General features: G+C 53.5%; 1 protein-coding gene across 1 annotated transcript; it reads left to right on the top strand.

Annotated features, from left to right (window-relative positions):
• The first annotated feature begins 7936 nt into the window (after positions 1-7936).
• Positions 7937-16798, top strand: C20H11orf87 (chromosome 20 C11orf87 homolog). The gene is made up of 3 exons (XM_029048286.1): positions 7937-8012; positions 10089-10389; positions 10489-16798. The coding sequence occupies exons 2-3, from the start codon at positions 10314-10316 to the stop codon at positions 11019-11021; spliced, it is 609 nt and encodes a 202-aa protein (XP_028904119.1). The 5' UTR covers positions 7937-8012; positions 10089-10313; the 3' UTR covers positions 11022-16798.
• The last annotated feature ends 5092 nt before the right edge of the window (positions 16799-21890 follow it).

The following is a 21890-nucleotide window of genomic DNA, read 5'->3' as shown; positions in this document are numbered from 1 at the left end:
GCTTAGCCCGCGTGACTGTGCGTTAAGTCAGGGTGGGGGACTGGTTTTGCCTGAATTTAGCTGAAGTCCCGCGGATCGCAGCGGCCGCTATTCAGTGGCATTCCACTGCCATCCAGGCTGCAAGGAAATTCATCTGCAATCATGTCAGCAAAAGGGGAAGCAAGTGTTTCGGTCGATTGAACAGCTCCTTTGCAGCTTTTAATCATTAAATTGGGATGGGAAACCGTGGTCACTCAGGACCGGGACCGGAAGCCGCGGTCGCTCGGGACCGGGATTGGAAGCTGGGGTCACTCAGGACGTGGACTGGAAGCTGCGATCGCTCAGGATCAAGGCCAGAAGCCGCAGTTCCTCAGGACCAGGATTGGACACTGCAGGCACACGCTTCATCACCGTGGCCTCCCTCCTAGAGGCAAGAGCACGGGCTGGGGAGTCAGGGGATGTGGGTTCGAATCCCAGCTCCACCGCTTGTCTGTTGTGTGACCTTGGGCAAGTCGCTTCACTTCTCTGGGCCTCAGTTACCTCATCTGTAAAATGGGGATTAAGACTGCGAGCCCCTTGTGGGACAATCTGTATCTACCTCGACGCTTAGAACGGTGCTTGGCACATAGTAAGCGCTTAACAAATGTCATCATCATTATTATTATTATCCCACCCTCTGCTCACCACACGCGCTCACCCAACCTACCATCACCCCTGGCCACTCCCCTCCTCGGCCCCCCGCCCTCCAACCGTGTCTGAATGCCATCCGTGAAAAGCCCCCTTCGTTGTGGACAACCCCTTCATTTCCAGCCAGTCGGTGTTATTTATTGAGGATTGACGGTGCGCAAAGCACTACGCTAGACACTCGGGAGAGCACAGTAGGGTGGGTAGACCTGACCCCAGCCCCCTAGGAGCATACAGTCTAGTAGGGGAGACAGATGTCTACATCTATTACAGGGAGAGGAAGCAAGAGAGAATAAGGATATGTACATGAGGGCTGTGAGGGTCGGGGGTGGGATGACTATCAGAGTGCTTAATGAGGATGGATTCAAGTGGATAAGTGGTGCAAAAGGGAGGGAAAATGGGTTGGGGAGAAGAGAAATTAGGAAAAGTTTCTGGGAGGAGATAGGATTTCAACTGTGCTCTCCCAAGTGTGTAGTACAGGCTCCACACACGGTGAGCACTCAATAAATACTATTGATGGATCATAGGGCTTTGAAGACGAAGGGGAATGCTGGTGTGTCGGTTATCAAGGGAGAATGAATTCCAGGCAAGAGGGAAGATGTTAGCAAGAGGTTGAGAGCCAGAGGGACAGAATCAAGGCGCAGTAAATAGCCTGATACTAGAGGAGTGAAGTGTGTGGGCTGGGTTATAGTGGGAGAGGAGTAAGGTTAGCTAAGAGGGAGAGAGATAATTCGTTCATTCATTTGTTCATTCAATCCTATTTATTGAACATTTATGTGCAGAGTACTGTACTAAGCACTTGGGAGAGTACAATGCAACAATAAACAGACACCTCAGCAAACTCACAATCTAGGGATGGCGGAGACAGACATTAATAGAATAAAGAACTACAGATACGTACATAAGTGCCGTGGGCCGGGGGATGGAGGAGAGAATTAAGGGTGCAAGTCAGACGCAGAAGGGAGGGGGAGAAGAGGAAAGGGAGGTTAAATCAGGGAAAGCCTCTTGGAGGAGATGTGCCTTCAATAAGGCTTTGAAGCGGCGGGAGAGTAATTGTCAGATTCGAGGAGGGAGGGCGTTCCAGGCCAGAGGCAGGACGTAAGCGAGGGGTCGGCGGTGAGGTAGTCGAGATCGAGGCACAGTGAGAAGGTTAGCACTAGAGGAGCGAAGTGTGCGGGCTGGGCTGTAATAGGAGAGTAGCGAGGTGAGGTAGGAGGGGGCAAAGTGATGGAGGGCTTGAAGGCCGTGGAGAGGAATTTTTGTTTGAGGAGGAGGTGGATGGGCCACACTGGAGTGTTTCGAGGAGTGGGGTGACATGTCCCGAACATTTCTGTAGAAGAATGATCCGGGCAGCAGAGTGAAGTTTGGGCTGGAGTGGGGAGAGACAGGAAGCAGGGTGGTCAGCAAGGAGACTGATACAATAATCAAGGTAGGGTAGCCTAAGCGATTGAATGAACACGGTAGCTGTTAGGATGGACAGGAACGGGAGGATTTTAGCGATGTTGTGAACGTTGAGTCAATAGGATTCACTGACAGATTGAATACGTGGGTCGAATGAGAGAGGGGAGTCAAAAAATGCCAAGGTTATGGGCTTGTGAGACACTGCCGGCTTGTGAGACGGGAAGGATGGTGGTGCCGTCTACCGTGATGGGAAAGTCAGGGGAGGACAGGGTTTGGGTGGGAAGAGAGAGTTCTGTTTTGGACCTGATAGGTTGGAGGAGATGACAGGATATCCACCTGGAGATGTCTTGGAGGCCGGAGAAAATAGAAGACTGCAGAGAGGGAGAGCAGTCAGAGCTGGAGGTCTAGATTTGGGAATCATCTACATAGAGGTGGAAATTAAAGCCATAGGAGCAAATGAGTTCTCCAAGGCAGTGGGGGCAGCTGGGGAACAGAAGAGGACCCAGAACCGAACCTCGAGGAACCAAGTAGATTTGAATCATTGGTACTCTTTGCTTCCAGAGAGAAAATGACCACGAGTTCACATCGCTCTCCTCTAGAAAGAAAGATAGGAAAAACGAGGGCCTTCTGTGACCCGAAAATTGATGTCTTCCATCGACACTAAATCATTTCAAGTTAAATACCGTTGTCCTGTGAAATGGATGTCTCTGTCTTAGATAGCAAGTTTCTTCAGGGCGAGCCCTTGTCTTTCCACATTTTTTTGTAAAATGGAGTAGACACTTTCAGCACTCTCTGCATAACTGATTATTATGATTAATAAGCACCTAGGCAAGAACGACAGCTCGCAACAGCGCGGCATTAACGTCTCCACGGCCTTGGCCCACATCTAGGGCTACCGGCATAGTGTTAATATCAATTGGTGAAGGTCCCCTCTCCCCGCCTGGTTTTTATGCTATTTGTTAAGCACTTACTTATGTACCGGGAACTGTACTAAAGCACTGGGGCGGTTACAAGGTAGCCAGGTTGGACGCAGCCCCTGTCCCACAGAGGGCTCACAGTCTTAATCCCCATTTTACAGATGAGGCAACTGAGGCACGGAGAAATTAAATGAGTCGCCTAAGGTCACACAGCAGACACGTGGCGGAGTCAGGTATAGAGAAGCAGCATGGCCTAGTGGATAGAGCACAGGCCTGGGAGTCAGAAGGACCCGCTAATCCCGACTCTGTCACTTGTCTGCTGTGTGACCTTGGGCAAGTCACTTCCCCTTCTCTGGGTCTCAGTTACCTCATCTGTAAAATGGAGATTAAGACTGTGAGCTTCATGTGGGACGTGGACTTTGTCTGACCTGATTACCTTGTATCTACCCCAGTGCCTGACACATAGTAAGCACTCAACAAATATCCTAAAAAACCCCCCAAACCCACATCCTTCAGACTCCACTAATAATAATAATGTTGGTATTTGTTAAGCTCTTACTAGGTGCAGAGCACCGTTGCGAGCGCTGGGGTAGATTCAGGGTAATCAGGTTGTCCCACGTGAGGCTCACAGTCTTCATCCCCATTTGACAGATGAGGGAACGGAGGCACAGAGAAGTTAAGTGACTTGCCCACAGTCACACAGCTGCCAAGTGGCAGAGCCGGGACTCGAACCCATGACCACCAGGCCCCTCTGCTTCTCTATCTGGGTTCTGCGACAGAGAATCGCCGATCTCCGGACCGTAAACTCCTTGTGGGCGGGGAATATGTTCCCACGTCTGTCGTAGTCTCCCGAGCACTTAGGACAGGGCTCTGCACACAGTAAACACTCAGTAAATACCTTGATTGATCGATCGATCGATGTACCCTCTGCTCCCACCTAGACGGACCAGATCAGGTTTTGGCACTGAACCAAACATTACAGGTGGCCTTAATCCTACTGAAAGACAAAATCAGCTTGGGGGGCCACTGGCGACACCAGCCACGTGGCACTGGGCAGGAGGAGACAGGGCTAGCGGTTAGGTGGTCAAGGAGACCCACTCCTGTCAAAGAAGATTGCGATGAATGCGATAATTATCCAACGTCTTACGGCCTGAGTCCGCCTCAGCTGTGGCTTTCCCCTACCCCTGCAACCCCAAAGCCAGAAGAATCCTCCTTTCGAAGCTGGCTAAGGGTAACTCAAGGTGCCATTCCCGTTTACCCAAGTCATTTCAGACCAGCCGCTCGATGGTCTCCAACCAGTTCTCCGAAGGCAGGTATTGGAATCCAAAAACCATCGGCAAAAGCGGTCGCTCAAGCAGAGCGCAATTCACCCCAGACAAAGATTCCTCCACTGCTTTCGGACGTGGTCACGGACCCACCGGCCCGGGGACAGAATGGAGTTGGCACGTCTCACCGCCTTGCCAGATGTGTTCTGTGAAAACGTATAACTCCACTGGCCCCAGAGCTACGAGTCTGGCATCCCCCACAAGCGTTGAAAGAAGATATTAAAAATGATAAGGAAAACAAACCTCTCCTATCACCGTGAGCCAGCGCTGTTTAAGAGAAGAACCCGAAGTCTCCGAAGAATACCCGCTATGCTACATTCAGGCTGAAGAAGCAGAAGATTAGAACAAAAGAAACCCAGAACTCAAGATGTCTAGCCCGGAACGCTGGCACCAGGAAGGTATTTCCTTCTTCAGAGTAGAAGGTCAAAAAAGCCGAACAATTCAAACTCGTCACTGCTGCGGAGTGTGTGGGGGGTGGGGGGCGCTGGGGTGGAGGGGCAAAGGGGAGTATGTGGTGAACGGATTATGTGGCATGGGAGTTTTATTCAAGATTCTACGGTGGGGGCGGGAGGAAGGGGCACCATGTTGGTTACGGGGAGGAGGGACTGATGCAGAAGGGAAGTGTGTGGTGTGGGTGGATAGGAATTACAATATATTGTTCTCGGAGGGTGGGAGGAATCCTCGTCGTGTGAGTGAATGGAACGAAGCGTCTCTGTGTGTGCGTGCGTGAGAGAGTGCCTGTACGCTTGTGTCTTTGACTTCTCACTAAATAGGCCCTCACCAGAAGACTGTGAGGAAACCTGACTCCGGGTTTGAGTGTGTATGCGTGGAGGTAGAAACGGATGCCCAGGTCAGTAGGTACGACGGCGGAGATGCAATCGATCGACTGTATTTATTCGGGGCTTACTGAGTGCCGAGCACTGTACTGAGCACTCGGGAGAGTACAACAAAATAGAGCGGGCGGACTTGTTTCCCGCCTATAAAGTAAGCACAGAACGTGTGGGACGAGGAGTGGTGGCTCAGTGTGGGGCTACGGAGGGAGGTAGGGGCAGTTGCAAGGGTTTGGTGAAAGCTGGAGAGGTGAGGTGCCATCAACGTTCACAATAGAGCGGGACAGTGGGAGAGTATCTGTTCCGGGTGACCCTCTTTGACGAGCTAATGGCAGTTTCAGATTCGCGTTTCTGCCTTCGGGAATCTCGACCGAGACCGCGCCTGGTAGAGGGAGGAGGGCCGAAGGCTCCCGGTGGGATGGGGGTCGGGGGGAGAATCTTTCTTCCCCATATCGTCTCAGTGGGAAAGGGGGAGGTGAGGACGTCGGTGCCGAGGGGTGACCCCGGGTGGGGTCGGCGGTCGTGCCTACGGTGACGCTGGGGGGGAGGCTGTGAAAGGCCGGGAGGGAGGCTGTGACGGGGGGGAGGTTGTGAAGGGGGAAGCTCTAGGGGGGAAGCCACGGCCGGGGGAGGCCGAGGAGTGGGAAGAAGCTTTGAAGGGGAAGGCCGAGGAGGGTGAGGCTGTGGGGGGGAAGCCGTGGAGGGGGAGGTCGTGAAGGGGAAGAATGTGGAGGGCGAAAGTCTTGGGGGGGAAGTCACGGTTGGGGAGTAGGACCTTGTGGAGGGGGAAAGTCGTGGGGGGGGGGGAAGTCACGGCGGAGGAGTAGGAGCCCGTGGAGGGGGAGGTTGTGAAGGGGAAGAATGTGGAGGGGGAAAGTCATGGGGGGAGACTCGCGGTGGAGGCGTAGGAGCCTGTGGAGGAGTAGGAACCTGTGGAGGGGGAAGGCGTGGAGGGGGAAAGCCATGGAGACCACCCCGCACGCTCCGCTCCTCCGCCGCCCACCTCCTCGCCGTCCCCCGGTCTCGCCCGTCCCGCCGTCGACCCCCGGGCCGCGTCCTCCCGCGGTCCCGGAACGCCCTCCCTCCTCGCCTCCGCCAGACCGATTCCCTTCCCCTCTTCGAAACCCTACTTAAAACTCACCTCCTCCGAGAGGCCTTCCCAGACTGAGCTCCCCTTCTCCCTCTACTCCCTCTGCCCCCCCCCCCCCCTTCACCTCTCCGCAGCTCAACCCTCTTCTCCCCCCTTTCCCTCTGCTCCTCCCACCTCCCTTCCCATCCCCTCGGCACCGTACCCGTCCGCTCGACCGTCTATATTTTCGTCACCCTATTTATTTGGTTAATGAAAAGTACATCGCCTCGATTCTATTTAGTCGCCATCGTCTTTACGAGACGTCCTTCCCCTCGACTCTATACATCGCCATGGTTCTCGTCCGTCCGTCTCCCCCGATCGGACCGTGAGCCCGTCAGACGGCGGGGACCGTCTCTATCTGGGGCCGACTCGTTCATCCCGAGCGCTTGGTACGGTGCTCTGCACCTAGTAAGCGCTCAGTAAATACTATTGAATGAACGAAAAGGGTAGGAGGCTGTAGAGAGGGAAGCCGTGGAGGGGGAGGCCGAGAAGGGGGTTGGGGGGAGCCCCCGGAGCCGAGCCGGGGGAGAGGGTGCGGCCATCGAGGCTGGAAGTCCCGCTCCCCTTGGCAGGACGTGGGTCGAAGGTCAGGAAGGGAGGCTGGGGGAGGGTGGTCTGCCGTTGCCATCGTTCTCGTCCGTCCATCTCCCCCGATCAGACCGTCGGCCCGTCAACCGGCGGGGACCGTCTCTATCTGCTGCCGACTTGTTCATCCCAAGCGCTTAGGACAGTGCTCTGCGCAGAGTAAGCGCTCAATAAATACTATTGGATGAATGAATGAATGACTCCGTCCGGGAGGGTCAGCGTCTCTGTCCTGGGGGGGGGGGTCAGTGCCTTGTCCGGGGGGTGTCTGTGTCTCTGTCCGGGGTGGTGACGGTGGGGGGGTCAGTGACTCTGCCCGGGGGTGGTCTGTGTCTCTGTCCGGAGTTGGGGGACGGGGCAGTGTCTCTGTCCGGAGGGGGGGGGGGGGTCTTTGCCTCTGTCCGGGGGGGGGGGGTGGGGGCGGGTAAGTGTGTCCGTCCTGGGGTGGATCTGTATCTCTGTCCAGGGGGATGGGGGTCTGTGTCTCTGTTCAGGGGTGGGGGGTCAGGGTCTCTGGCCTGGGGTGGATCTGGTCTATGTCCCTGCCCAAGGGGGTGTGGGGCGGTCAGTGTCTCTATCCGGGGGGGGTCAGTGTCTCTGACCGGGGTGGTCAGTGTCTCTGACCGGGGTGGGGGGGGTCTGTGTCTCTGTCCGGGGAGGTCAGTGTCTCTAGCCGGGGGTTGGGGGGTCACTGTCTCTGCCCGGGGGGGGTCAGTGTCTCTGTCCTGGGGGGTCTGTGTGTGTGTGTGTGTGGGTGGGTGGGCGTGCGCCCGGGGGGTGGGATGTCGGTCATCGCCTGTGCCCGGGGGTGTGGGGCGGCGCTGGGGGGGGGGGGGCCGATCCCCTCCGTCGGGGTTGGAGGGGGCCCCTGGGGGGGGCGGGGGGGGCTGACGTCACCGGCCTCGCCGCCCATAGGCCGGACCCCCTCTCCCCGCCCTCCCCCCACCTCCCCCCCCCCCGGCCGCTCTCCCTTCTTCTCTCCCGGCTCGGTGGCCCGGCTCCCCCGCCTGCTCTCCCGTCTCTGCCCCGGCTCCTCCCCGGGCTCCTCCCCCGGCTCCCGCCTTGGCTCTCCCTCCCCCGGCCCCCCCCCGCCCGCCTCCCTCTCCGGCTCCTCCGCTGCACTCGGCGCTTGCTGCAGCCTCCCCTGCAGCCCCCGCCGGCCCAGGTAAGGGGCGAGGCCTCGGACCCCCCCCCCCAGGACCGGCCCCCCGGAGGCCCCTCCAGGACCGGCCCCCCGGCCCCCCCCAGGACCGGCCCCCGGACCCCCGGCTGGCGGCTGGCTCCGGGGGGGGGGGCGAGCATCCCTCGGGGATCCCCCCTCCCCCCCCCACCGGGAGGGTCTGGGGGTCCCCCGGCCGGAGAGGGGAAGGGGGGTCTGGAGGGAAAGGAGGACGGAAAGGAAGGGGGATCTGGAGGGAAAGGGAAGGCGGCCCCGAACTTGGCAGAAGGCAAGGGAGCGGCCTTGCCCGGCCTCTGGGCTGGCCCGGGGGGCGGGGGTCTGGGGTGGGGATGCAGGGGACCCGGGGGTCTGGGATGGGGATGCAGGAGGCCCGGGGGTCTGGGATGGGGATGCAGGAGGGCCGGGGGTCTGGGGTGGGGATGCAGGAGGGCCGGGGGTCTGGGATGGGGATGCAGGAGGTCCGGGGGTCTGGGGTGGGGATGCAGGAGGTCCGGGGGTCTGAGGAGCTGGGCGCCCCGCCACCCCCTGCCCACTGCCAGGAGGAGGCAGAGGGAGAAGGGCCGGGCACGGCCGCGGGACCCCCGGAGGGACCCCCGGAGGGACCCCCGGAGGGACCCCCGGAGGGACCCGCGGCGTCCGAGGAGGGAGGGAGGGAGGAAGGAAGGACGGGACGGTGGCGAGGGGAGGCGGAGGGCCCCGCATCGGGGGGAGCCGGGGACCCCGTGTCCGTGGGAGAGGGGCCGGCCACGGGTCCCGGCCGGCTGTTGCCCTGCCTCCGCCTCCGCCTCCGCCTCCGGCCCGCCCCCGCCTCTGCCCCCGAACCCAGTCCCGGTCCTGCCTCTTCCCTCACCTCGAGCCCGGCCCCCGTCCCTTCCTGCGTCTGCCCCTGCCCCTGCCCCTGCCCCTGCCCCTGCCCCTGCCCCTGCCTCTGCTCCTGCCTCTGCTCCTGCCTCTGCTACTTCTTCTGTCCCCGGCTCCGTCCCCGCCTCCGCCCTTCTCTCTGGCCCCGGCTCTCTGTCCCCGCCTCCTCCGCTCTGGTCCCCGTCCCCGTCCCCGGCTCCGTCTCCGACTCCTTGCCCGCCTCCGCCCCCGGCTCTGCTCTTCTCCCCGTCCCCGCTCCCGCCTCTGTCCCCGGTTCTGTCTCTGCTCCTGCCTCCATCTCTCTCCCTGTCCCCGTCTCTGCCTCTCTCTCTGCTCCCGCCCCTGCCCCCGTCTCTGACTCTGTCTCTGCTCCTGCCCCTGTCGTCTCTGCCCCTATCGCCCCTGCCCCTGCCCCCATTCCTGCTCCCGCCTCTGTCCCTGCCTCTGCCACCGTGTCCGCTTCTGTCTCCTCCTCTGCCCCCGTCTCCGCTCCTGTGTCTGCGTCTCCCCCTTTCCCTGCTTCTGTCCCTGTCCTTCCCTCCGCCTCCGTTCCCGTCCCTGTCTCTGCCTCTGGCCCTGTGTCTCTCTCCGCCCCTGCTCCTGCCTCTGTCCCTGTCTCTGCCTCTGCTCCCGTCTCTGTCTCTCCCCCCCGTCCCTGCTTCTGTCTCTGCTCCGGTCTCTGCCTCTGGCCCTGGGTCTCCCTCTCTCTCTGCCTGATTCTCTGAGGCCGTCTCTGCTCCGGTCTCTGCCCCCGTCTCTGCTCCGGTCTCTGCCTCTGGCTGCCCCGGTGAGCGAGCGGGTCCCGGCTGGAGGAGGTCGCCTCCTCCGCCGACCCCTCTCCCCCCGCCCCCAGCCCCGCACCCCCATCCACTCCGTGGGGGTGGCCGGGAGAGGAAGGAGGCACCGGGATGCCCCCGAGGATGGAGGAGCGGCCCCTCTGAGCGGCGGGAGGGGGAAGCTTAGTATACAGTGCTCCGCACACGGTCAGCGCTCGATAAAGACTATCGACCGACGATGAACGAGTGAGCCGGCCTGCGGGGGCGAGGGGCCCGGGCCGGGCTGGAAGGACGAAGGCTTTGCAGCGGCTACTTGATTTCCCTCCATCCCCTCCCGCCTCCTTCTCTGTCTCCCAGCGGGCCCCCTCCCCCAGCCTGGTGCCCCCGCTCCCGGGCCGTTAACTCAATCCCACTCTCTTCGCAGGCTGGTGCTTCGCCCGAGAGCAAGGGGACCATCCGAGGCGGCATCCCCGGCCGGGATCCCTCATCCTCCCCCCCGGCCCCAGCTCTAACACCCGCTCACACACGCGCCCGGTGTGCAGGGGGGTGTTTTTCCGTGCCCCGTCTCCCTCCTTGTTGGTCCTCTGGAAGCGATCCGCCCGGGGGGAGAAGAAGAGAGTCACCTCCCCCCGCCTGTAGCCCAGCCTCGATGAGTGCCAAGGCGTTGAAGGAGCTGAGGCTACCTCTGCCGCCTTGTCTCTTCAACCGGACCTTGGTCTCTCCCAGCCCCAACGCCAGCTCCGGGGCCGGAGGCCCCGGCGACGGCGGCGGCGGCCGAGGAGGAGGAGGAGGAGGAGGAGGAGGTGGTGAAGGAGGAGGAGGAGGAGGAGGAGGAGGAGGAGGAGGAGGAGGGGAAGACCACGGCGGCGGCGGCGGCGGGACCTGCATCACCCAAGTAGGACAGCAGCTCTTCCAGTCCTTCTCCTCCACGCTGGTCCTCATCGTCCTGGTCACCCTCATCTTCTGCCTGCTCGTCCTGTCCCTCTCCACCTTCCACATCCACAAGCGGAGGATGAAGAAGCGGAAGATGCAGAGGGCCCAGGAGGAATACGAACGGGATCACTGCAACGGCGGCGGCCACGGCGGCGGCGGCGGCGGCGGCGGCGGCGACGGGAGCGGCCTGAGGGCTCCCGGTTCCGTCTCCCGGGTTGGGAGAGAAAGCCGGCTGGAAAAACCACCCCAGGACTCTGGTTTCTGCGCCTCCTCCCGGTCCTCCTCCTCCTCCCGGTCCTCCTCCTCCTCCGGCACGCAGCATCCCGGGCCTCGTCCCCTTCCCGCCGCCGCCGCCGCCCACCCTTCGTCCACCTGTTTGGACCTAGCCGGCCAGGGGCCCTTGCAGACGGTGGTGTTGTCCTGATCGCCCAGAGACTCCCTCTCCCTTTGCCCTCCTCTCTCCCTTTCCCCTCCCCTCCTCCCTCCCGGCTCCTTCCCCTGCTCCTCTCCCACCGAGGCACTGTGTGGTGTTTGTAAATACTGGGCGGCGAGGGTCTCGGAGGGAGAAGGCGACGACGGTGAGGATCTCACGGTGATCGTGGGGATGACGACGACGACGGCGACGACGACCGACCGCATCGCGTTGCTCGCTGTCCGGAAAGGATTCGTCTTTTTGTGTGTTTCCCTACGTGGAGAAGAAACCGCACAACGCAACCAGATAGAGAACCGTCGAGGACGGGGAGGAAGAAAGGGGTGGGTGCTGAGGGAAGATGAGGAGCCCGGGATGACTGATGTAAATAGTTGTCGGGTTAGAGGTCAGTCACCTCCCTCCCTCTCTCCCTCCCCTGACTCTGCTCCTTTTATTACCCCCGTGGCAATCCCTCCCTCCCTCCCTCTCCGGCTTTGGCGTATTTGGGGGAAAAAAAAGAAAAACCCACCAACCACCCGACGAAACAAAACCCACCGTGTATATCGGGCATCAGGTTGATGGAGAGGTATCCTCTCCCGGACGTCAGTTGAACATCTGGGACCAAAGCGGAGAGCCTGGTTGGTGAGCCGGCGTGCCTCCCCCTCTGACCGAGATCAGGAGAGGAGGTGAATTTTCTGAAATCCCTGGGCTTCCCTCCCTCCCTCTCCCCATCCCCCCTTCGCCCCTCACCTCCCGGTTCCCCCCTCCGGGCCTCGGTATTTCAGCATTTATTGGGTCGATTCATTTATTCTGGGAAATGTCCTCTGCTGGCCAGGCGCCAGAGATTAAGATAAATAAATAAGCCCACTCACGAATGATTCCCGCCCCCACCCCCGGCCCCCGCCGGAATAACCGAGCGTGTTGGCAGATTGGGGCTTCCCCAGACCCCGCTTCAGCTATCGACGCGACTCGGCCTATTGTCCCTCCCCAGCTGGTGCTGAGATCGCCTGGCTGCGCTGAAGCTGGTGCGGAAAGAGAACCGTTAGAGGAAGTGACCTGGCTGGCTTCGGTTGTTCCAACTTTTACAACCAGGTTTCGGTGTGTTATCCGTTTCCCTACGTTCGACCTAGCCTAGGTTAACTTTTTTTCGGGTAGAAAAACCACGAAAGCGGTAGGTGATGTGCCGTACTGAAAGTGCGGTAGCTATAATCAGCCAGATTTTTATTGATTTATCTATTTTGTCGAACCGACGTCGTGTTTCCCAGTGGTACCGAACGCCGAAGCGAACGAGTGTTCCGTACCGTGCTGTCCATACTGTATATTCCTGTCCTTGATTTTTCAGCTGTGATACGACGGTTGCCGCTGAGCATTAGATTCAGTGGTGCAGACCTGGCTTCTGCTGTTTTAAGAATTGTTATTTTGTACTCTGTAGTAGACTCTTCTGAACCGGTGACACATCCATTTTCTCTTTTCTTTGGCGAAATGCGAAAAGGAGGAGAAACCAGTGGATGAGCAGAGGTGCCATCTAGTAAAAGGCGGTGAATATTTAGACAGCCTCGCCTGGTTCTCCCTGCATGCGGTCAGCACGAAGAGACGATGGCGGGAATGCCGTCTGTACTTTCGTTTGCTTCGGGGTGAGGCCTCAGGTAGGCCGGGGAGAGGCGACGCAGCTTTCGTTGACCATCTTTCCTTGCCCCCAGTGTCATTCGGCAAGGTGATCTTTGAAAACTCTCAAGGGTGGCAGGCTTTTCCTCGGAGATGTACCCTTCCCTCCTCGTCCGTCTGGTTGAGGTTTGCGTGAGCTTCAAATACAAGAAGAGAGAGAAGAAGCGGAGGAGAAGAGGAGGACTAGAATTTTGGGTCCAAACCTGGGTGGGCAGGGGACTATGCCTGTGAACTGACATTCTCCACTCCTTGGTTCCCGGCGCGAAGGAAGGGGAGAGGTACTTCCGTCTTTTCTCTGTAAAAACGAGAGCCCTGGAGACCCTTCACACTTTCAGTATCATGTTTCTGAACAACAGAACTCAACGTGGGAAGATCGGTTGATGGAACTGGATGGCTGCGGTATTTAAGGACAGCGGAAACTCAGGTTCACGGATGCTATTCTTTCAAATCGGTTGTCTAGGGGGATAGCTTGGTTCGCAAAGTGTGCTATCGGCCGGCAGCCAGAGTGGGGGAAACCCCTCCCGAAGCTTGGTCAGCAGCTGAATAACCCCCCCCCCAAACCCCCCCCCCCAACCCAAGAGAACCCCCCAATTTGTTTCGGTGAAGCGACTTGACATCCTTCGTATTGTCAATTAGGGCCTTGGTATTTCGGACGCTTATGGAACGATGATTTGATTAGGTCAGGATGATACCTTGGGGGGGGGCGGGGGGTGAACCAGGCTACCTATTTGGCTTACAGAGGCAGGTTTTCCAGAGCATTAGTCACTTCCGGGAGGTAGGCTGGGTGCTCGGAAAGGCTCACTCGTTCCTTCGGGCCACGGGGGGACCCGTTTAGTGATTCATAAGGCCAGAAAAGGGGGTGAGGAGCTTCAGCACCAAGGAAATCGAATGTCCCTGGACGCCTGGAAGAGTGATTGGAGCGACCTAAATCCTAACCCGCTATCAGGGATTGGCTAAAACCCCAGAGAGAAGAAAGCTCATCATTTCTCCAGCTCTCCCTCATCCCTCACAGTCTTCTAATATGTTGTCTGAGATGCCTTCTCCACTCTGTATCTGACTAGTATTCAGGGAGCGGGAAGGGGCTTCCCCTATTCTCAATGAACTCTCCCCAGTGCATGGGTATTTCTTCCCTCCCTATATTTGGTGGTCTGTTCGTTTTTGCAGTGGATAATTTCCCATTTTATTAAAGCAATAAGATGTTCTATCATGTGCATTTCCAGTTGACGATTCTACTTCCTTGATGCTGAACCTGTTCATTCTCTTTTCCCTGTGAAAGACAGTGCTCTTAAGGCAGGCGATGAGAATTTCCTTTAGTGGACAGCCGGACAGTTATGGGGTGATTGTAAAATTGCTCTTGGTCGCTTCAGTCAAGGGAGGGGAAGGGGGAAGGCGATCAAAACGGTATTTAGCTATAGCTGAATCATTCTTGAACCTGTAAAAATGAGTCCTTAAGCAAAAGGTCAAACGGCCACACACGCGAACAGTTCCCGGCTAGGAATGAACTCGGATTAAATATTGCTAGTCATGCCGTTTGTAGAGGTGATGTAGTTGACGACTCAAATTTCAAACCCAACTAAATTTCCTCGGAATTCTAAGCTTCTGGTGGCGTCCCTTGAAATTTCCTACGAGATAGAAATTGAATCATATAAAATATCGGGAGATTTTAATGGCAGTTATCACACCGACTGGTTGCAATAATTCATGACCGTTTTGCACGGACCCCGGTTTCAAGAGCTGGTTTTTTTTTACAGGCTTTAAATGAATAGTCTCAGGAGATGAGGGTGAAACCAGCGGGACATAGAGGTATTCATTTCTAGGAAATAATAGGTAAGCTGGGAATAACTGTACAATTATTTTAAGGATTTCAGGGCTCCAGATTCTGTTAGAGGCCCAAGAGCCGCAGCTGAACTTCAGCATTTAGCATTAAGAAGGAATAGAACGGCAAGGTTCGTTACTATTTGGGTTTAGAAAACCATAAGGACAACAACGAAAATGGAAGGAATGGTGTCTGTCAATCCTGGGGGCTTCTGAGGCAAATAGACTTATTATTGTTATTAGCTTCCTTAAGATTTATATTCACATATAGATACGTATTTATATATGTGCACATTTTGTATACATTTAAAATGGACATTTTTGTAGTATCTTTTCTGTGATATATGAATAAGATAGATACCCGACCATCATTGCAGCTTCTTATCAAAAGGAAATGTGCCGAGGAGTTAGAGGTATGCATGCGTTCTTTCTCTGGGTAACCGAGTGATGAAATGTCCTCTTTTTAAAATGAACAACTGGATTAACAATTGGCTAAGATTTTCTTTATTCTTGGGTGAGTCACGTGGAGCGGTGGTGGCCCGAAGCAATGTGGTCTACGTGGAAAGAGTTTTAGGGCCCGGTTAAGGTCCCAGAGTCAACGTCGAAATGGATACTGATGGAGATTTCAGTTGGGAACTTGAGCAGAGACTGAAGAAAGGCCGGAGAATCAATCCACTGGGGAATCTGTGGAATTCTGTGATTTTTAAAAAGGCGATGTGGACTGGAGATGCAAATCTTTCCTTGCCGAGGTTATTCCACCAGGCTAAGGATAAGGTAGGAAGGTCTCTGCTCCCCAGACTGCTTTCTCTAGATTTTCAGAAGGACGGAGGGACTCGGTAGCAGAGTGCCGAGTCATCAGAATAAAAGACACTCCATCGATATCGGGAGGCTTTGTTTGGCTTTTTAAAAATCAATTAGGAATTTTATTGTTGTTAATTAGAATTTTGGATGCCGTTTCTCCTAATGTCGCTTAGTCATTCGAGAGAACAAATCAAGTCCCAGACTTAAGACTGAGAAAATAGCCAATGGCTGCGGAGGCTCAGGCTATTTATGGAAGGCCAGGTTCTTTTCATCCTCTTGCCTTTCCGAACTCTAACCGTGGGCTCCTAGTGACTTTAAATTCAGAGTCCTGGACGCGCGGAGGCCCTGAAGAGCAAATCCACCGCTAAGAACAGCAGCGTCAGCCTTACCCGTTTCAGAAGGTAGACCGCTCACGACGTAGACAGAGTCGGAATAAGGCTCATAGAGTGCCCAGTAGGTGCAGGGCCCGGGGCTGGGCATTTGGACGGTTCTGACTTACGCGCCGATGGTTAATCGCTGGGTAAATGTCTTAAGGATATTCTGCAGGTTGCGGGGAGCTTTCAAGCTCAGAATGAATCCCCACCACCTAGATGCCGACTACCTTATTCCAGGGGGACGCCTCTCAGTGGTTCAGAGCTGCAGCGCAATTCAACGTAACGGTACCCCCAGATTAATTCATCAGTCCATAGCCTTTACTGAGCAGCTACTATGTGAGGAGCATAATCCCTGCCCTCAAGAAGCTCACGGTCTAGCAGGGAGGCAGCCGCGAAATAATCTCCAGAAGAAAAGGAAAAACAGAAGCGTAGAATTCAAGTTACTCTCCCACACTTTGGAAGGATCAAACTCATCCTCCCCATGATTCAGCCCTTGTGGTAATTATGATTCAGGCATGAGAATCATCTTCATTATTCAGAATCTAGGACAATATCCTCTCACAAAGCATATCATGAGAATGACTCTACCGCATTTGAATGATGGCACAAATGGGCTCACCTCTCCAACGGCTTGCATTTAATTAGAGACCTAGGTCTTCTTTACGGCCGTGCTAATTGGAGGGCTTCTTTTGTATTTCTGTACATGTACTCATTCATTCTCTTTCCCGGAGTCTATTTACGAAAGGAAAAATGCCAGCAACACAAACATGGGGATGAGGATCCCTCCATCAGGCAAGACAGCACCCTTTATTTTGCTGTTGCTCTTGTTCTCCGGCTGACACATGAAAATCTACGAGTTTATAACTTGGTTTCATGTTATTATTTTGCTTGTCGATAGTAGAGGCCTTATATAAAATTTCAGTGGCGTTCTTCTCCTTCGATATCTAGTAGTCAATTACTTTCTTGGGACTTTATAAACTCCCTCTGGTGGCAAATTCCAAATCTCTCTTTTCGGGAAAATTAAACCGAAGTGTATATAACCCTCCAGGTGGGTGTCTGATCACGAGAACGGGGGGGGGGTTTGGTGGATATCGAGTTGCTGATGTATTTTCATTAAAAATTCTACTGTTAAGCCTATGATTTCCTAGTAGTCTATGGAGGATCAGATTTGCACTTCTTAACTGACATACACACCGAGGCAGAGAACTATTTCTAAACACGAAGAGTAGTGCTCACCGCGGAGTGGAACGAATTTGGTTGAACGATGCCTCATTTCAAGCTCAAAAGTCACTCTGCTCCGTGTATGGCCCCAGAATGGTTCCCACCTCTCAGAGACAGTTGTCGAAACTAATGCGTTTGGCTACTCCCCCTCTCCCCCGGACAAGTGAATAGAATTAACTGCATTTTTTTTTTGGCGGAGTTAATTCCATCAGCAAAATACCAGGGCCGAAACCAACCACAGAAATGCTCTGAGACCTAGAATGACACCTGAGAGCTGACAAGATAAAGTGATCCAAAAATAGCACTCAACTGGACTGGTGTGGTAATGATAGTAATAACTGTCGGGCACTTGCTATGCGCTAGGCACTGTTCTAAGCACTGGGGTAGACACAAGATAATTGGGTTGGACACAGTCCCCGGCCCAAATAGGGCTCACAGTCTTAATCCCCAATTTAAAAAAAATGAGACACCCGTGGCACAGAGAAGATAAGTGACTTTCAAACAATTACTTCTCTAGGCTTCATGATGATGGGGATGATGGTCTTTTGGATGAAACAACTGCGATAATTAATACAGGCAACAAGGACGTGAAAATCTCTATAAAAATGGTCCTAGTCAGACTTTATTACAAGGGATGTTTAAAACTGTACTTCCAATTTTATCCCTGTACTAGAGAAAGGAGGGAAAAACGAGAGGTTAAGACAGCACTGTGCATTGAAACTGTAGAGTGTCATGTTGACTCTGGGCCTCTACGATATTATGGACTAAGTTACTTCGGTGCATTTAATAGCCACTCCTGCCATAACGGAGTTAACGCAGCTTCCTACGAGAGACTCTTGCTGCCCATTTTATTTCAAACAGCACTAAATTACCAGGTCCCACTCTTTCAGTCAGTTAGAACTTGATTTTTAAGTAATTCGCCTCACCCATCTGTCCATCAGTTCAACGAACCACTTTATAACGTGGGTTAAAAATGAAAGGTTCCGTCCCTCATCAGTTCTAACACCGAAAGCTATTTGCGCTTGGTTGGCTCTAACCTCTTCTGGTTCCTTTCCTTGGAGGCTGTAATAATAATAATTATGATATCCATTAAGCTCTTCCAAGATGCGGAGCAACCGGCTCAATGCAAGAGTTCTAGATTGAAACAGTGCCTGACCCAAACAAAACTCACAATCTAAAATTTAGGAAGGGCAGGTATCTAATCCACATTTTACAGATGAGGAGACAGAGGCACCTTTGGTTTCACAGTGATAAAGTCACTCGTAGGGAGAGGTTGGAGAAAGTGAGGCACAGAAAGAACACGACCACTGAATTAATAATAATAATCCGGGTATTTGTTAAGCACTTTCTACGTGCCAAGCGCTGCGATGGGTACAAGCAAATTGAGTTGGACACAGTCCCTGTCCCACTAGTGAGAGGAAAGTCAGAGGGAAGATGAGGTGGGAAGATGAGAAGTTCTGTTTTAGACGTGGTAAGATTAATGGGTTGGCATGTTGTAGATGAGGTAACTGAGGCAAAGAGAAGTTGAATGGCTTACGCTACGTTGTACAGTAGGCCAGTGTCAGAGACAGGATTAGAACCCAGGGCCGCTGACTCCCAGGTTTATGTTCTTTCCATTAGGCCACACTGCTTCCTGGATAACTTTCTGGTTCCAGTCACTGCCCCTTCCATAGTATCCCTGTTCCCTGTCCTTTGGGCCCAAAATCTAGCACCCCACGCCCCACCACAAAACCTCCCTCAACGGTACCGATGCAGAGTTGAAGTGATGAGCGGGAGAGAGGGGAAGAATCATATGGAGTCTTTTTGAAAGTACCCCTTCATTTGTTTCCAAGACACATCTAACAATACCAAGAAACTGAGCCATTATCATGCACTGGGACCCTGAAAACAGAGAAATAAGCCTTTCAACCGAATTCACCATTTCAACAGAAACCAAAGATAGCAAAACGGATAATGGTTTGAGTTCAGAGTACCAAAAATTCAGATTTTCCAAAAACATACTTGCCGTGATGCGATTCTTGAGGCTAATAATCTTCTCAAGAGATGCTTTTTAAGGATTACTCCATATTTTGAAGTCCTAGTAATACCTCACCTGAAATCCTGGGTGTAAAGACAGCGGATCGATCAATCGACTTTTTTTTTTAATGGCACTCGTTAAGCGCTTACTTTGTGCCAGGCACTGTACTGAGCGCTGGGGTAGATACAAGATCATCAGGTGGACACAGTCCCTGTCCCACAGTCTTAATCCCCATTGTACAGATGAGGGAGCTGAGGCACAGAGAAGTGAAGTGACCTGCCCAAGTTCCCAGATCAGGCCTGTGGCAATGCTGGGATTAGAACCCAACTCCTTCTGTCTCCCAGGCCTTCGCTCTATCAGTCCAGGCTGCCTCTTGCTGAGCACTTCTTGAGTGCGGAATACTGAACTAAGTGCCTGAGACTACAATACGACAGAGTTGGTAGACACATTCCCTCCCCACCACGAGCCTACCGGCTAGAGGACTTGATCAAATCTATCGTCAGCTTTATCGTCATCTTAATTAAATCATCCTTTTTATTGAGTAGTACAACGTAACACTATGATAGGTCTTCTGGGTTAGAAGAATTTGAATATGACCTCCACCCTCAAGGATCTTTCAATTTATCGAGAGAGCCAAGGCAACTAAGAACATGATAAGTTCCTAGAGGAAGAGGAGAGAGAGAGACAGAGAGAGATTAGTATCTGTACAGAAGGGGAAAGCTGGGTGTAAACTCCTAGGAAATGAAAGATTAATGGCGGACAATGGTACAAAGAAATCATTTCAGTGGGCTCTAACCCCAGAAAGCAGCATGGGAGTCAGAAGGTCTTGGGTTTTAATTCCGGCTCCCTCACTTGTCTGCTGTGTGACCTTGGGTAAGTCGCTTCACTTCTCTGCGCCTCAAGAACCCCACCTGTAAAATGGGGATTGAGACTGTGAGCCCCAAATGGGACAGGGACGACACGACTTGCTTGTATCCACCCCAGAACTTAGTACAACGCCTGGCACGTAGTAAGCACTTAACAAATGCCATAATGGCTATTACCTTCTTCGATGGCGCTTCAGAAGATGCATTCGTGAATCCAAACTCGACCAGAAAATCATACTGTGGAGCCAAAGCGCCCAAACTTCGATCTTCCAAACTCCTCTCTCCCTCTACAGATGTTCTGTGCTCCTCCCCACCCTCCCTTGTGCTATATTGGCTGGTCCAAAAAGAAGTGCGCTCAAATGGGGCTCCAATTGTTTAACCCTTGCCCTGTATTCCCTTGTCTAAAGAGGAGAAACGAGCTCAGATCGTGCATCTCAAAATAGCGTATCCGTAGGAAGCCGTGCTCAACGTTTTTCTTTCCAAAGTACTCCAACGCACTGTGTGGAGATGACCATGGAGCTTCTATCGCTCAGAATCCAAACAGACATCTGGCAAAGGAGCTGAGGGATCTGCAAAATGACCGTAGTCCCCATGATATGCAGATAGGCCAGATCATGTTTTGATTTGTTACACCTTCATGGCTTTGGTAGTACCGAGTTAGACATATCTCAGGGGGAGAGAAATCAAGTTTCAGTTTTAGGCAACGTAATGTGCAGAACGTCGCCAGTACCTAAGAAGCACGGAAAGGTTACCGCAAATACTGCTTCACTGTCGTCATCATTTTCATCATCCACGTCATGACGTGAAATTACGACAGAAGAAGAGACGGTCCCTTTACTCAAAGAGCTTGCAGTCGAATGGGAATCAAGATATTAATTGAGACTAAATCTGCAAAACAGCTTTACATTTTTATGGATTTTTTTTTTCTGGGGATTTAGTGGCATCTTTTTTCAATTCCTCTAATAAGGCTTCACTACGATGTTTTCTTTTAACTTTGTGATTCAGATTCAGCAGCTATTTCACTCAGAACATCAGCCAGTTCAGATTTAAGTTCAATTCTCCCATATTTTGAATGACACACATTTTGTTGACTGGGATTGCACAGCTGTTTCAAATCTGTTATAAAATAGGATATTCACCCCTATTTTCAAAACATTCCAAGTTAGCCCCATACGACTTCACAAGCTCAGACATCCTCATCTGTAAAAATGGGGATTAAGAAATGTCCAAAGGGACAATCTGATTACCCTGTATCTACCCTAGCGCTTAGAACAGTGCTCTGCACATAGTAACAAATGCTTAACAAATACCATAATTTTTATTATCTAACCCTTTCAGAATAAGGTAGCATTGAGATTTACACTTATCTTTTAACGAAATACCCTTATCTCTGAGCTAGAGAAGCTACTTTTTTTCCAGAGGATTTCAAACAAAAACACTTATACACAACTGGAACAAAAATTTTGTTCGTGTCAATTTTATGATAATGACCAGGGCAAATCAAAAACGTCTTTTGTGGCTTAGGGAAAAGAACACGGACCTGGGAATCTGAGGACCTGGCTTCTAAATCCAGCTCTGCCACTTGCCTACCGTGTAACCCTGGATAAGTCACTTCTCATCTCTCTTCTCTCCTCTCCTCTCTTTTAATAATAATGTTGGTATTTGTTAAGCGCTTACTATGTGCGGAGCACTGTTCTAAGCGCCGGGCTAGACACAGGGGAATCAGGTTGTCCCACATGAGGCTCACAGTCTTAATCCCCATTTTACAGATGAGGTAACCGAGGCACAGGGAAGTGAAGTGACTTGCCCACAGTCACACAGCTGACAACTGGCCGCGCTGGGATTCGAACTCACGACCTCTGACTCCAAAGCCCGGGCTCTTTCCACTGAGCCATTCCTCTCTCTTCACAGAAAACTTCAGTTATCTCATCTCTAAAATGGGGATTAAGAGTGTGAGCCCCATGTGGGGCAGGGACTGTGTCCAACCTTATTAATTTGTATGTGCCCCGGTGCTTAGAATAGTGCTCGGCATGTAGTAAACACTTAATAAATACCATAAAAAAGTGATGATGCTATGAATACTATACAAAAAACCTCAACACAGTCCCAAATCAACTGGGGGTGG

This window comes from Ornithorhynchus anatinus, chromosome 20, assembly GCF_004115215.2.
Source record: "Ornithorhynchus anatinus isolate Pmale09 chromosome 20, mOrnAna1.pri.v4, whole genome shotgun sequence".
NCBI classification, from domain to species: domain Eukaryota; kingdom Metazoa; phylum Chordata; class Mammalia; order Monotremata; family Ornithorhynchidae; genus Ornithorhynchus; species Ornithorhynchus anatinus.
This window is presented reverse-complemented; position numbering and strand designations above follow the sequence as displayed.